Source organism: Mchenga conophoros, linkage group LG5 (assembly GCF_057382185.1).
Source record: "Mchenga conophoros isolate Kocher_MC1m ecotype Shallow Benthic linkage group LG5, M_conophoros_male_GT1.1, whole genome shotgun sequence".
Lineage (NCBI taxonomy): Eukaryota > Metazoa > Chordata > Actinopteri > Cichliformes > Cichlidae > Mchenga > Mchenga conophoros.
In genome coordinates this window covers 21,520,534-21,534,122 of record NC_140530.1, presented here as the reverse complement: position 1 = coordinate 21,534,122, position 13,589 = coordinate 21,520,534, and the positions used below count along the sequence as shown (strand labels likewise).

The 13,589-nt window shown below is 38.1% G+C and overlaps 2 protein-coding genes across 3 annotated transcripts; both read right to left on the bottom strand.

Moving 5' to 3' along the window:
* Positions 1-1,261: 1,261 nt before the first annotated feature.
* creld1a (CRELD disulfide isomerase 1a) lies at positions 1,262-6,048 on the bottom strand. Of its 2 annotated transcripts, none has more exons than XM_085274179.1 (6): positions 5,919-6,048; positions 4,791-4,962; positions 4,607-4,690; positions 4,350-4,445; positions 3,660-3,800; positions 1,262-3,554 (listed from the first exon to the last, which is right to left on the bottom strand). In XM_085274179.1, exons 2-6 carry the CDS (start codon positions 4,960-4,962, stop codon positions 3,334-3,336), a joined length of 714 nt encoding a protein of 237 aa, XP_085130305.1. In that variant the 5' UTR covers positions 5,919-6,048; the 3' UTR covers positions 1,262-3,333. The 2 variants fall into 2 exon arrangements, with proteins under 2 accessions (XP_085130305.1, XP_085130303.1); XM_085274177.1 differs by lacking the exon at positions 5,919-6,048 and adding an exon at positions 5,756-5,877.
* Positions 5,145-13,168, bottom strand: LOC146574486 (uncharacterized). Its single transcript, XM_085274176.1, has 15 exons — positions 12,514-13,168; positions 11,906-12,065; positions 11,389-11,623; positions 10,704-10,807; positions 10,505-10,610; positions 10,376-10,417; positions 10,111-10,229; positions 9,513-9,569; positions 9,347-9,407; positions 9,032-9,255; positions 7,956-8,009; positions 7,818-7,872; positions 7,636-7,737; positions 7,444-7,482; positions 5,145-7,359 (listed from the first exon to the last, which is right to left on the bottom strand). Exons 2-15 carry the CDS (start codon positions 12,011-12,013, stop codon positions 6,788-6,790), a joined length of 1,878 nt encoding a protein of 625 aa, XP_085130302.1. The 5' UTR covers positions 12,014-12,065; positions 12,514-13,168; the 3' UTR covers positions 5,145-6,787.
* Between the last annotated feature and the right edge of the window lie 421 nt (positions 13,169-13,589).

Genomic DNA, 13,589 nt, shown 5'->3' with positions numbered 1-13,589 from the left:
TTTATTTATTTTTTTAATTTTGCAGCTCGCACAGGTAGCATTGAGATTATGTCTGCTGAACTCAGCAGTCAGAAGCTTGCACTTGTGAGAGGACTATCACAGTTATCACCCAACCGGAGGTTTGAGTGACTCTGTCTGGATGCATTTCCTTCGTGTGTTTGTCGTTGTTGTTGTCTCGTAAGCCGAAGTGATGATGTATGTGACTGTGACAGCTAACCGAGTAGAAAAAAAAAACACACGCGCACACAAATTGTTACAGTATAGTGGAAAAATGAAGTAGACTGTTACAATCCCCAGTTCCTCTCTCTAACCCTCATAGTGCCTGTGTGTCTCCCTTTTATGGCCAAGTGTTGGTTGTTGTATATAAATGTCTTTCCATTTACTCATCACTCCAAGGTGATCTGTGCATCATCTTTTATGTGTCTGCTTCCCACCGTTACGGCTCTGATCCACTGACCAAGAACCAACAGACCGTGTGAAACCTTGCTGTTTGTGTTTACAAATGTTAAGATAAATCCTGACTTGGATGTTTAAAAAAAACAAAAGGGAAGACAATGCAAACAGACAGAGGAGCAACAATCCTCTCACTACACCGAGAGGGGGATGAAGTATGAATCCTCTATTTTCAGGTCCTTATCTACTGAATACTTGAAGTAGGGAGTTCTCCTACCATGAAATAGTAACATATGATTTACATGGTAGACGACATTTCAATTGTGCCCATGCATGTCGATTTTTACATAATGTGCCAACTGAAAGCGATGATGTAAGGATAATCTCCTGTTCTCTATGCAGAGCGATTTCTCTACTGTTGCGTCAAAAAAAGGTTTCGGCGACACCAAGGCTTAGAGGCTGGGACTGGTTTCCTGAGCTTAGACGCAAGAGTAATCTGACATTGCGCGTGGCAGATTTGAGAAGGCAAGGCTTCATCGGTGCCTAGAAACAGATGTGTAGAAAGACTTGAAAAGTCACCAGTAATTTTTGTAAACAGGTTGTTTTTGTTTTACTGCAAATCACTGAAAACTTTGGATTAAACAAATCACTGTGACCAATGCCAGAAACGCTTTTGTTTAACGGAACAAATATTATGTTTACTTTTTTATTATTCATTTTTTTGTATTTAAGTTAGCTTTATTTTTTCTATTTTTTCGGTGCACTGAACATGCCAGTTTGAGACTGTACTATTTGTATAGGTAAATGTTTTGAGGTGTACAGTAAAAACCAAGGAGCAAACTAAATGTGTGTCCAGCATGCTGAATGATTATTCGTGTGAACGTGAGCTAATCTCCCATAAAGCATCATTCCTCATACATTAATTGCATCTGCATCGTGCATTGTGACGGTGTGATGTTGTGTTTGAGAGTGATGTGTGTCTCACTTACTGTGTCCCCTTAGTAGACAGCCTGTGCAGTTCTGTGAGAGTGCAGCATGTTCTTGGAGTTGCTGGTGTAAATGCATTCAGAAAAGAGGGATGTGTGCGTGCATAACTGCAATTTATTTGTTTATGAGTGCGTGTATGTTGTTGTGTGAATGCACAAGATAAAACTATTTAAAAAAAACTGAACAAAAACAACAACAACTTTATAAAGAGAAAGTCCCTAAATTAAAAAAAAAAAGTGAGATTGAGTAAGTTTGGGGGAAAAAAAAAGCATGGATACTCTGTAATGTTTTGTTTTATAAAAACTATAGGAGGCTGTCCTCAGTGCCCCAGTTTGCTATTGTATGTGCTGTATCAGAATATTACTATTGAGTGTTGGCCAGCTTGTTTATATCCATCAAATAAAGGTGACTTTCTTTCTGTCTGCGTTTGTGATTTTTCAACTAAAATCACTTAAACAGTTGCTACTTTATACATAAACTTTGTCTACCTTCTTTAAGTTAAAACCTGATTTAATGCTCACTGAAGATGACTGATTCAGAATAACTGTATGTAAAGTATTTATTTGAGCATTTATACCTTGAAAAATGTGCACATGGAAAGCATTGAACATAACAGCTTTACTACAAATTTCCATACACCAACACAAATCAGGATCCTAATGAGGACACATAATCTTTCCTTTAGTTTGTGCTGACAGCAAAAAGCAAAGATGAAAACCAGCACAGAGAGACTTTGACTTCAGAAACATGAACAGGTAGAAATGGAGGCAGCAGCCTAACTGCTCATCGCTGCTTTTGCTACATGTTAAAGTTCAGGGTCTGGCTGCTGAGCTGGGGTCCACATGCCTTGGACCATCGTCTGTAAACTATAAAGATGGTTATGTTGGGAAATTTTAAATAGATCACCAGTTTGTGAAATACTGAGACCAGGCTGTCTGGCAACAACAACCTTGACATAGTCAAAGTCACTTAAATCATTAGCCAACTATATATTTGCATAAACGGCAGCTGAACAGGTGTACCTAAAAAAAAAAAAAAGGGTGGTGAAAGCATCCTCTCATTGTATTTTGGCTGCTCCAAATACAGAGAAAAAAACCCCCAATCGTTGGTCATTTCTAATGCAGTACATACAAATAACAGCAGCATTTTATATGGAAAACTGGCCATGGTCATTACCTTGGACTGCTGCAGGAGCACAACATTAATGTGTTTGTTTGATATATATAATAATCTAAACACATGACTTTCTTCCTAAGCCTTCTGCTAAGATACCTTCTCCCCCCTTTGTTTAGATCTTTAGTTTGGATTCTTTGGCTCTTACTTGTGTAAAGTGAGACAACATTCACCGTGGTATTTAGATGTCTGCAGCTTCATTAATGTCCTTGTGAGAAAGATACTTGAGACCCTGAAAGTCAGTTTTTCCTGGGTGCCTGTGCCAATACTTTTAAAGATTTAACAGGTTTTACTTGAATCTCCGTAATCAAACTCACTAAAACTGCAATGTGCACATAGAATTCAAGACATCTGTAATTTTATTCTACGAAATAAGACGATGTTAGATACCACCAAATGCACTTCAACTCTTTAGCTGCTTAACTGAATCAACCTTTTGTAATCTCACTGCACAAATATATTTTCTTTTCCGTACTCCATAAGGACCATGATATCACACACTGACTTATGGAAAAACAATTTAAATCCATGAGTCTGAGAAAAATCTGCAGACTTGCAGAAGATAATGCACACTAAATGTCACCCTCCTGAATCAAAAAATTTTATAAGCAGCATAAACTTAAAGTAATAGTTTATACACTTTAACAAACAAGACATTTTTAAAAGCACATATTATATTCCACACAATACAAAATAATGCAAAACTCCATGGCCACTCTAAGCAGCAGCGCATTGGTTTGTCCATTTCCTGTAAAGTTCTCTTTGCAAAAGTCTGCAACTCTAATGTCCCTTTACAAAGCTGTTTAACAATCGGTCGCCTCGATCAGAAAGCCAGTAACCCGCCATGGCTGCCAATGCTCCCATAAACACAGATGTGTAGACCAAATCTCCCTTTGCTGCAAGTGTTGCCAGAGCACAAAGGACCACCCCAAAAAACATCTGCTTCAGTATCTCCACCTCATCATCCTGGATATCCTCAAATAGACCTTTCTCCTCAAAATCTGCAGAAGGGTGGGAGAAAAGAAGAATTCAGTTTGGTTTCCTTTGAGCAAATTTTCTGTTCATGTATTTGTAAGTGTCCATGGTTAACATTAGGTGGCACTCACGAGGCAACTGCTTTTTCACGCAAACACTGTCCATGCGGATGAATCCTTCAGCGCAGTCACAACGGAAAGATCCTTCTGTGTTGGTACAAATCTCATCGAGACCATGGCAGGCAAGCACACGGTCACTGCATTCATCTATATCTGAGCAAAACAATAGCAACAGAATGGTCAGACTTTTTAAGCAGCTAGAACTTTGGAGCTCTACTTTTCCACCATGTACCTGCATCATTATTTTTCACCTACTTTTTGCTCTGTCTGTCATATAGAGTGAAACTAGTACATATAGCTAGTGATGCTTTACTGAGTCATTGGTTTGCTTTTGGTTCACATTTAATCATCTACTAGTATCTCCTCCTTCATAGCCTGGTTGCACTCAATGGTGTTTTTGCCTCAAGTTTTGTTGTTTTGACCTCTAATGGGAACAATTTTCTTGCATATTTTTTCAGTGTACTCTTTTCACTGGAGGCTGACATACAAGCTCTTTCTTCAAACACACCTGAGCTTGTCTCATTTTTGTGCATTTTGTGCTATTTTTAAGGTAACAATATTGCAAAAACACTTTTATATTGTGAGAAAGAATCATACCAGGTATTTTATTACAACACAATATGGCACAGGCCAGTTTTACAGTGTTCCAGCATTTTTGGAACTCATGCATATATCATGCACAAACTATTCTCTTGTATTTACCCAAACACTTGGATCCTGTCAGTCTGTACCCAGAAGCACATTTCCTGCAGTGTGCTGGTCCGCTACCCAAGCAGCCCACACAGGCCACGTCGCAGCCTGAGAAAAGAGGGGTCATTTCCTTTTTTTAATCCACTGCCTGCATTGCATTCTTAAGCTGCTGCAAATAATAAGCAAACAAGTGAACAATAGGTCCAATTCTTAATTTTCTGCATGAGTATCCAACATAGTTTCTTTAACACCAACTCTAAGGCACTGACCTCTGCACTCAAAGGATCCTTCTGTATTAAAGCAGTAACTGTTTGGAGGACAGTTACCCAGCTGTGTGCCACACTCATCGATGTCTAAAACATAACATTTAAAAATGTAAAAACACCTTTTTAAAAAAATTAAATATATAAGTGATAATGTCTTGACTCCAGAAAGAAGCTCTGTATACAGTACCTACACAGATCTTATTATGGAGTGTCCATCCATCTCTGCATTCCTCACACTGGTCATTTTCTGGCCCTGAACACAAACTGCAGCTATCTGGACAACTGCTCACCTGAACAGCCAGCAGACTCCATAGACAAACACCCTGAAGCAGGTTTCTGTGGAGACTCTTCATGCCCATCTGGCCAGAAGATGAAACTATGAATTTGCTCCAAAATACCATGTCTTTACGAAATGGTGCTTGTGTTAGTAGAGATAAAGTGAGATTTATCTGTTTACTTCATGACAATATCAGTTATTTTCCACAATTATATTTAATGGTCTCCAACACTGCTTCACAATATTTCACACATAACACAAACGTTTTTGTTTTGTTTTGACACAGGTTTTATATATTAAAGTTTTACATATAAACAAAGGTTGCTTAAAAATACACAAAAATACTATTACAGTTCTGAAAGCTATATCAATTAACTGCTATTATCAACAGTTACTGGAACATCACAGATATATCATATCAAAGGTATTTGTTGTCTTATATGTTCTGACTGTTTTTTATTGATTGATTGATTTTTTTTATTGAACTAAATGCTGAAAAAAAGAGGCTTGTGGTAATTTAGAAATGATGTCATCACCTAGTTTGCCCAGTAGAGTGGTTACATTGTTTACATTGTACTCAATATTATCTGCAGCTGTAGCAAATTATGCACCACACTTGAGCAGAAATTATTAAGTTGCTATAAAGCTAATAAATTTTGTTTTACTTCCCGAAAAGTCTAAAAATGGAAACCTCCAGTATTGGCTGGGGTAACAGAATACATTGCTTAACACACCCTAATTAGGATTTTCCATATAAAGGATATTAACTTCTAAAATATTCTTAGTTAATTTATTTGTTCCACCACTGTTTGGTTCAATATAAAAACGAACATTAACATAAACAAACAAACAAAACCAAAAGAAACCGGACGTACTCGGTTACCGTGCTTCTAAATATAAAGTAGCCTTGATGCCAGTCTCTGGTTCTTCATGTTTCACGTTGAAAAAAACAAACATATCAGCCGACAGAAAATCTGACACTAAAACAAGCAACACGACCAGCAACAAACTGACTCTGAAATGAAAAGTATTCGTTACCTTCGCGCTGCTATAGGGTGAAACGGGCAGAAAACTTTAAAAGAAGTGAATCCAAGACAGACCCGCTTGACACATGACCCGGCTGTTGGCTACATTGTGTTCGGTTGTAGAGATAACTCACACCTCCCGCGCGGGCGGAGCACATATCCGTCCCAAGACACCGCTCTTACGGAATGTGGTAATACTTATAACAAGTACTTCAGTAAGTCCTTACACTGGCCCAATAAGAGCCGCTGTCCTTCCAAAGACCAATCATAACTCGATGTGTTTTAGCTTTTAAACCAAACAAAAAAACAAAAACAGAGGCAAATATAGTTATAGACAGGTGTGGACAGGCTTCCGTGCACGGTTATTTTTAGTCTGTAGGAGTTACAGTTTTGCAGCTTTGACAATAAGACTATAATCGTTCTTGCTTTCAAAAAATCCCCTAAAAGACCAAAATGAATAGATCATCCAGATTTTTTTGCCGTTGTCTTTGTGTACAGAGATGATCATCTCAAGACATGTCAGGACTTAGTTTATACTGTCAGTTTGTATACACTGTCCTGGTACAGCAGCTGCTTCTGCTTAAGCAGATTTAAAAAATAAAATAAAATAAGGCTTGAAGGTATGTGGAGATTTAGAACAACAGATTATTGGTTATGGTCTCTGTATGGAATTTGTTGACTGTATTTGTATCACTTATCACTGAGTCGGGAGTCTTATTCTTCATTAGCATATCATCTTCATGGCAGCCAACTCTGATGAACATATTCTTCATGTACACAAAAAAGCAATACAGCTTATTAAAGTACATTTGGGTGATTTAAAAGATTTACACGATGATGCCCTCTTGCTGGTCTTGGTCCCTTTTTAGCCATTGGAGTACCTCACCTTCCTCCATATGATCCTCTCTCTGTCTTTGTCACAGTTAGCTCAGCTAGGAGAGACTGATTCTGAGAGGGAAGACTAAACAGTGGCAGCCCCTGAAGAAGCTCTGGTAAACACCTGTCTCTGGTGTGAGTCTCTCTTGGGTGGGAATCAAATTTCACCAGAACGAAACGTTTACCAGCTCTATCAAGGAGCTTGTCAGCTTGAATTAGGGACAGGGAGGCTGTGAACAAATCAGAATACGGTGACCACAGCTTTGGTAGATCATTTTCTTTGTTCCCCATGCTTTCGTTGATAATATCTTTGTTCCAGTGCATCCATTCTTCGGTTCTCTCCAAGGCTCTACGTGTCAGAACCAGCAGAACTCGGCCACCCAGGCTGTTAAGCTCCAGCAGCTGTGAATGCAGCCATGGCAGAGGCCCCCAATTACACTGCTCCCTCCTGCTCCACTGGTCGACAGACACACTGAAGCCCTTGTCGCTGAGGTTGGACCCGATCTGACACACCAACTTAGAAGTGGCATCATCCACGTCTGGGGGGCTCAGCAGGACAACATGACGCATCTTACAAACTTTAGAGAAAAGTAAGTTAGAATTGTATTGTTGTGGGTGTATGTGTTTGTGTGTTTTAGTGAAAGTAGAGAAAAAAAACTCACTTTTTACTATCCCACCGTGTTGCCAGCTCCACACCCATCCTATAAAAGTAAGAACAGGTAAATTTAAATCACTGGATTTATCACTACATGGATATTTATCTCTTCACAAATAACTGATTCGCTGCACCGTGAATACGCGATGTTATTGTTAGACTACTAACGCGAAAAAGAAAAGGAAATTTTCAAACTTACCCTTGATAGATTTATGAAAGGACCATAACAACAGCACAGTAATGAAAGCCAGCAGCATAACAGCAGTGGCTAGGAGACTCCAGCGCCACCTGCCAGCTGCAACTAGGAAAAAATAAAATCCCTTTTCAGAAAATAGAAGAATGCTATTCTTTTACAATTTTTAAAATGTGGCATGTACCTACCATTGTCATCAAAACAAAATGGACCTAGGTCATGTTCCATTCCCTTTACTCTCATCTGCACAAACAAATAAAAACAAAGGAGTTACCTCTGTTCAGGAATCAGGTATGACTAAGTCTATACATTTTGGAATACTTTACCATCAAACACGGCAAGGGCCGGAGGGGTACATTTTCAAACACAAATGTGTTCACCTGATGAAACAATTGCAAATCCTATTAGTTTATAAAATAGGGTGTTCAGCTAGACACTGTTTTATTTTATTTTTGTCTAATACAGATACATTGATACTAATATTGGTACTTCACTCGTTGCAAATGTCCTTTATTTTCAATTAAGAGCTGGAACAAACTGATATAGTGCATACAATCCCGATCAAAAGTTTAAGACCACTTGCAAAAATGGCAAAAAAAATTTTGCATGATTGGATCTTAACAAGGTTCCAAGTAGCGCTTCAATATGCAACAAGAAGAAATGGGAGTGAGACAAAACATTTTTGAGCATGTAGTTTTTTGAAAACAACGCTGAAACTGAAACAGGCTGTTTTACAGCTGATCAAAAGGCCAAATCTGTCAAAGAAAAATTGATTCATTGTCAAATTCTGTCAGGTAATCACACTGTCACGGTGTTCTGAAGGCAAAAGCAAAAAAATGTTCCCTTTTTGAGTGTCGTCAGGTTGCTGAACTGCATAAGCAGGGTCGCAAAAAGAGTCTCTTGAAATCCATATACCTGACCGTTTGGACCAAACACGGGACATTGAAAGGTGGAAGAAAGTTTTATTCTCTGATGAGAAAAAATGTAACCTTGATTCCAACGTTACTGGCATGACAAGCAGATCCCACCTGAGATGTTTTCTACAAGCCACAGTGGAAGGGGCGCCATAATTGTCTGAGTTGTTTCAGCACTGTTTTCAATAAATTGCGTGCTCCAAAAAATGTTTTGTCTTTCTTCTTGTTGGATGTTGAAGCTCTACATGGAACCTTGTTAAGATCCAACCATGTAAAATATGATTTTTTTTTTTACCATTTTCAGGTGGTCTTGAAAACAGATAGATAGATAGATAGATAGATAGATAGATAGATAGATAGATAGATAGATAGATAGATAGATAGATAGATAGATAGATAGATAGATAGATAGATAGATAGATAGATAGTAATAGTGAAGAGTCTGAAAAAGAGGAGTGCACGCCTCACTAGGCTGTATCACTTCTTACCCAGAGTCCCTTGATGTTTTGTTTCCATGCAGTGCCATTTTCCAGCTGTTGGCTGAAGGCACTCCTGCTTCGACTGTGTTTCTTAAGCAGCCACACTTTACCATCCAGCCTGCAAGGTGCAGACACGTTCCAGGATAACATTTCTCCAAAGCTGGTCATTTGTACATGGGGCTTTGACACGGTGATATTTTCCCATATGTTCTTTTGTGATTCATTTAGAGAATCTAGGGGAGACACATAGTGAGTTATGATGTCTACATTTCAAGGAGGTAATCATCCCAATTAAATAAATACACATTGCTCAAATTTTCTCACCAGATTTATTGAAGGGGCATTGTAGTGACCGTGTAGACCTTTGTCCATCCTCGTACCACAGCTATAGGACATGTGAATATGTGAATATGATAGTCATATAAGTCTGCATGGGACACAAGACTGCTGATATTAGCCAGGAGAAATCATGTAAAAGAGCTGATGATACCTGGAGACACATGCAGCGGGTTACGGAGTACAGTGGTATGGTCATCCTGTTCCAACTCTGCAGAGTAACATTTAAAATGGCTTCAGCGAAGAGTAGTACAACTTTAGTACAATTTGCCTAATTGCCCAGCTACTTTTGTGGGCAGAGGAAGACAATATTCACTACATTTATCAGGTTATGTTTATCAGGTAGTTACTTTGCAGTGTTAATGATTACTTATTATTATTTGCAGTGCATTTAATAAAGCAGTGAAAGCATTTCCTCCTCAAATTCTCGAATTATTCCTTAAACTAAATACCTTCTTCACACACACTAAAAGTAATAAAATTAGCTTCACCTACACCAGCCATCGAATATTATGATTGTATACTTATTCGTGTTTATATAATATCATGAAAAACTCCACATGATGAGTAATTTCTCCTCTGATGCGTTCTAATAATTTGAAATAAAGTGAAATTTTAATGCTACAGTTTTACTTGGAATGGTGTTTTTGCTTCTTTTACTAAAAAAAAAAGTCAAACCCTTTCCAACCTTTGTACAGAATATAAATGACAAACTATAAATGTCATGAAATTAAGGCACTGATATCACTAACCTGACACCTTCCTTTCTGCTCGTACTGGATGCACATCGAGGGGGGGATCTTATTCCCGTCTTCAAGCTGCAGCTCCACTTGATTCATCTTTGAGTTTACTGCAAATGTGAATTTGGGCACTGAAAAGAGGAAATCAGTGTCAGTTATTAGGTATGTTTTCTCTCTCTCTCTCTCTCTCTCTCTCTCTCTCTCTCTCTCTCTCTCTCTCTCTTTTTGTTGTTTTTTGCTTTAATGCACAGGGACATTGTTTGATTGTGTGTTTTACCTTGACACTCTGGTAAAGTTTTCTGCAGTTCCTGGGAGCACACTGAGAACAAACAGGTATATATGTCACTGTTGCCAGATGTGTAATAAGCTGTAGCTTTATAGTTCAAACGTAATTAAAAATACACACCTTCATTAAAAGAAGGAGCAGCAACCCTTTCAGTTATACTTGAGCTACGGACAATCAGGGAGATTTCAAAGGGAAAGCCATCTGACTGAGTAATCACCACTGAGATCTGTAGAAGTCACATACAGATCAGCGTTAACGAGACAAGTATGCTGGAAGTGAGGCAGTAATGGCAGTGCAAAGTACATGGGGTTTACAATACCTTTAGCTGGTTTTGTTGAGTAAGAGCTTCATTATTCACTGTAAACACCACCTTCTTGCACTTTGGCATGGACGCTTCTGTGCAATAACATACTGTCAATGACCCTGTGGTAACACAGAAACAAACGAAGGTGTGGATAAGAAAGAATTGAAACTTCATTTCCACAATAAGCCAGTAGTCTTATCTGTCAAGACGCTTGACTTATATTGTATTACTAACCATTAGTAACTGAAGCTAGTGGTTTTCACTTGTGCCACTGTTATCTATGACAGCGTTGCAACAAACCTCTGCTTCTTCAGATTGACTTATGAAAAAGCAAATCAGATGTAACTGATTTTTATTGTGAGCTAAATTGTTGTTTTGTTAGCAAAACACGTGTTCATTTCACACAAACCATTTCACAAATAAACTCCATGTTTGCTCATTCATTATTCCAGTGATGATTCCCAACATGCCAGGACATGTTCTTCTACATCTCACTTGGATGGCTTCCAAAACACATCTGCTTGTATATCGCAGCAAGTAACTCTGACTTTCAAGTAAATAAGAGTCATTGCTCACTGTAGTGGCTTTCCTTCAACCAAGACAAAAGTTTAAAAATTGCATCACATAAAAAGGCACGTTACAGTTTCCTTTTGTTTTAATACAAGGCTGATGTTTGAACTTATAAGTGGATTTCAAATACCTTGTGAAGTGATCTTGTCTTCTCTGTATTCTTCCATTTCTGAGCCAGAGGAGCCTTGATCCTCCGTGTCTTCATCTGGATCGATGTTAAACTCTATGTCTATCACCAAACATAATGCACATGCTGTCTTGTTCGTACAGCAGAGCTTAAAATCTGGTTTTAGTGTCTGAACATCCACAGTGTTTTTGCTGGGATTAACAGGCATCTCATCTTTCATCTTGCATTTAGAGAGACCCTTTAAGGAGAAAAAAAATTGGAGGAAAAACATTTGACTTGTTACTGAATGAGCCTGGGTGGCAATATTTGCAGTTCTGATGACTATGTTATAAAACATAAAACACTCTGATCATATAACCTTTTGTCTGCTTTTAATTAAATGTTTAAGAACAGATAACTTGATTGGTGAAACAGGAAATGAAAATGTTCAGGGACATAATGATAAACTATCAATGAAAACTGTGTTTTATGTACAGGGCATGCCATTGTCGGTGTATTTAAGCACTGTAAATTATAGTACCTGTGAGCAAATGACTTTGTGGCTGTCATGTTCAAAAATCTCCAAGCCATGAAGTGGCATGTGTAGACTCAGTAAAATACACCAGAAGGACCATCCAAGAGCCAACATTCTTCTTTAGGTATCTGCAGCAGTCCTACAGCATTCTTCTACGCATATTTCTCTGAGGGCAACATTCAAACCTTGTTAAGCGAGTAATTTGGCTGCTTCCTGATCATCAGCTGGGTTAGAGATTGGAAGTTATACACATAGAAACTCTATTTGTACAAGGAAGGGAGTGAGGCACTGAGATAAACTATAAACCCACATATATGAATATGTGTTTCACATTTATTTATGGTCTAGTCAAAAAGAGATAAAAAAAAATAAGTTATTTTGTTTAACAGAATAACTTAATCAATACAATTTAGATCTAGCAACTTGACTGGCATTGGCAATCTTTGTGTTGTTAACAAATCCATTACAGTGTTCGCTGTTAACTCAATAGTCCTTGCTTAAAACGCATTCAAACATGAAAAATAAGAACACTGTAGTATGACATTAGATAAGACAGGAGTATAATGACATAAAACTACAGCAAAATTAGTAATCTAATAGAGAAATAGTCTTACTTTCTTTAAAATCTCGTGTTGTAATCCACTCCAAAGTGTGCATTTCTACTGGGTGTTCAGCTCCACACCTTACCAAAGTATCCCACAAGTGCTTGAGTCATGTGAAAATTGCACCACACCGCACGTCATTGTACTGAATCAAGACAAGTCCCTCCCTCTCTCTCCCTGCCTCTCTTTCTTTCTGTTCCTGTCTGCAACCGAGACTCAGCAATGCGCATAATCCTAAAACTTCCTGCTCCGAATTCTTGATTACAGTGTAACCAACACAAACGACAAAGTTCAAAGTCCACAAGGAGGTTTTTTTCTGGGGTTTTTTGTTGTTGTTTTTTTTTTAAATCAGAACAAGGTTCAACCTTCATAAGACTAAAGTATTCTTAAACAGCACACAGAGTGTTACTTTAACAGTTAACAGTTCCTATTTGGGTTTTTTGTTCTGTTTTTTTGGACAGCACTTGATAATGTGTTCTCTGTGCCTTTGTCAAAAATTCCTTGTGTTGCTGTTTTTGGTATACTGTGCCTAGATAAACAAGTTTAACACCTACTTGCATGTCTTTCATCCACTCTAATGCAGCCCATTGAGTGAGAATTATTCAAGGAGGAACACAATGGCACACACCTTGCACAGCAGCTCAACTGGTTTGACCACATAATGCTTAACTAAACTCAAAACCGTGTCTGTCTCTTGAGAAGAAAAAAAAGAAGAAAAAAAAGAAAAGAAAACGTATATCAGTGTTTTTGCTTTGTCACTGTGAGACAATGGCACTGAAGTTTTCAAGCCTTTCTGCATTTACCATTTCATTTTTTGTCCGATTTGTTTTTCAATGCACTGCAATAATCAGAAATTTCCAGTTTAAGATAACATCTTCTCTTTGTTTAAGAACCAGTTAATAAAGAGTGAGTGAACAGTGAGGCATATCACCACCCGTGTAACCGAACTCTGCTTGTCCCTGTCCATGCAAGTTTGAACACTTTAAAACTTGTGCTGTGTTTATGTTTTTCAGTTTCTGCTATTACCATTAAAAAAAGCAGATAGCCTTGCTAATCTCATTTCTTTTCACTTAAACATGGAGTTAGCT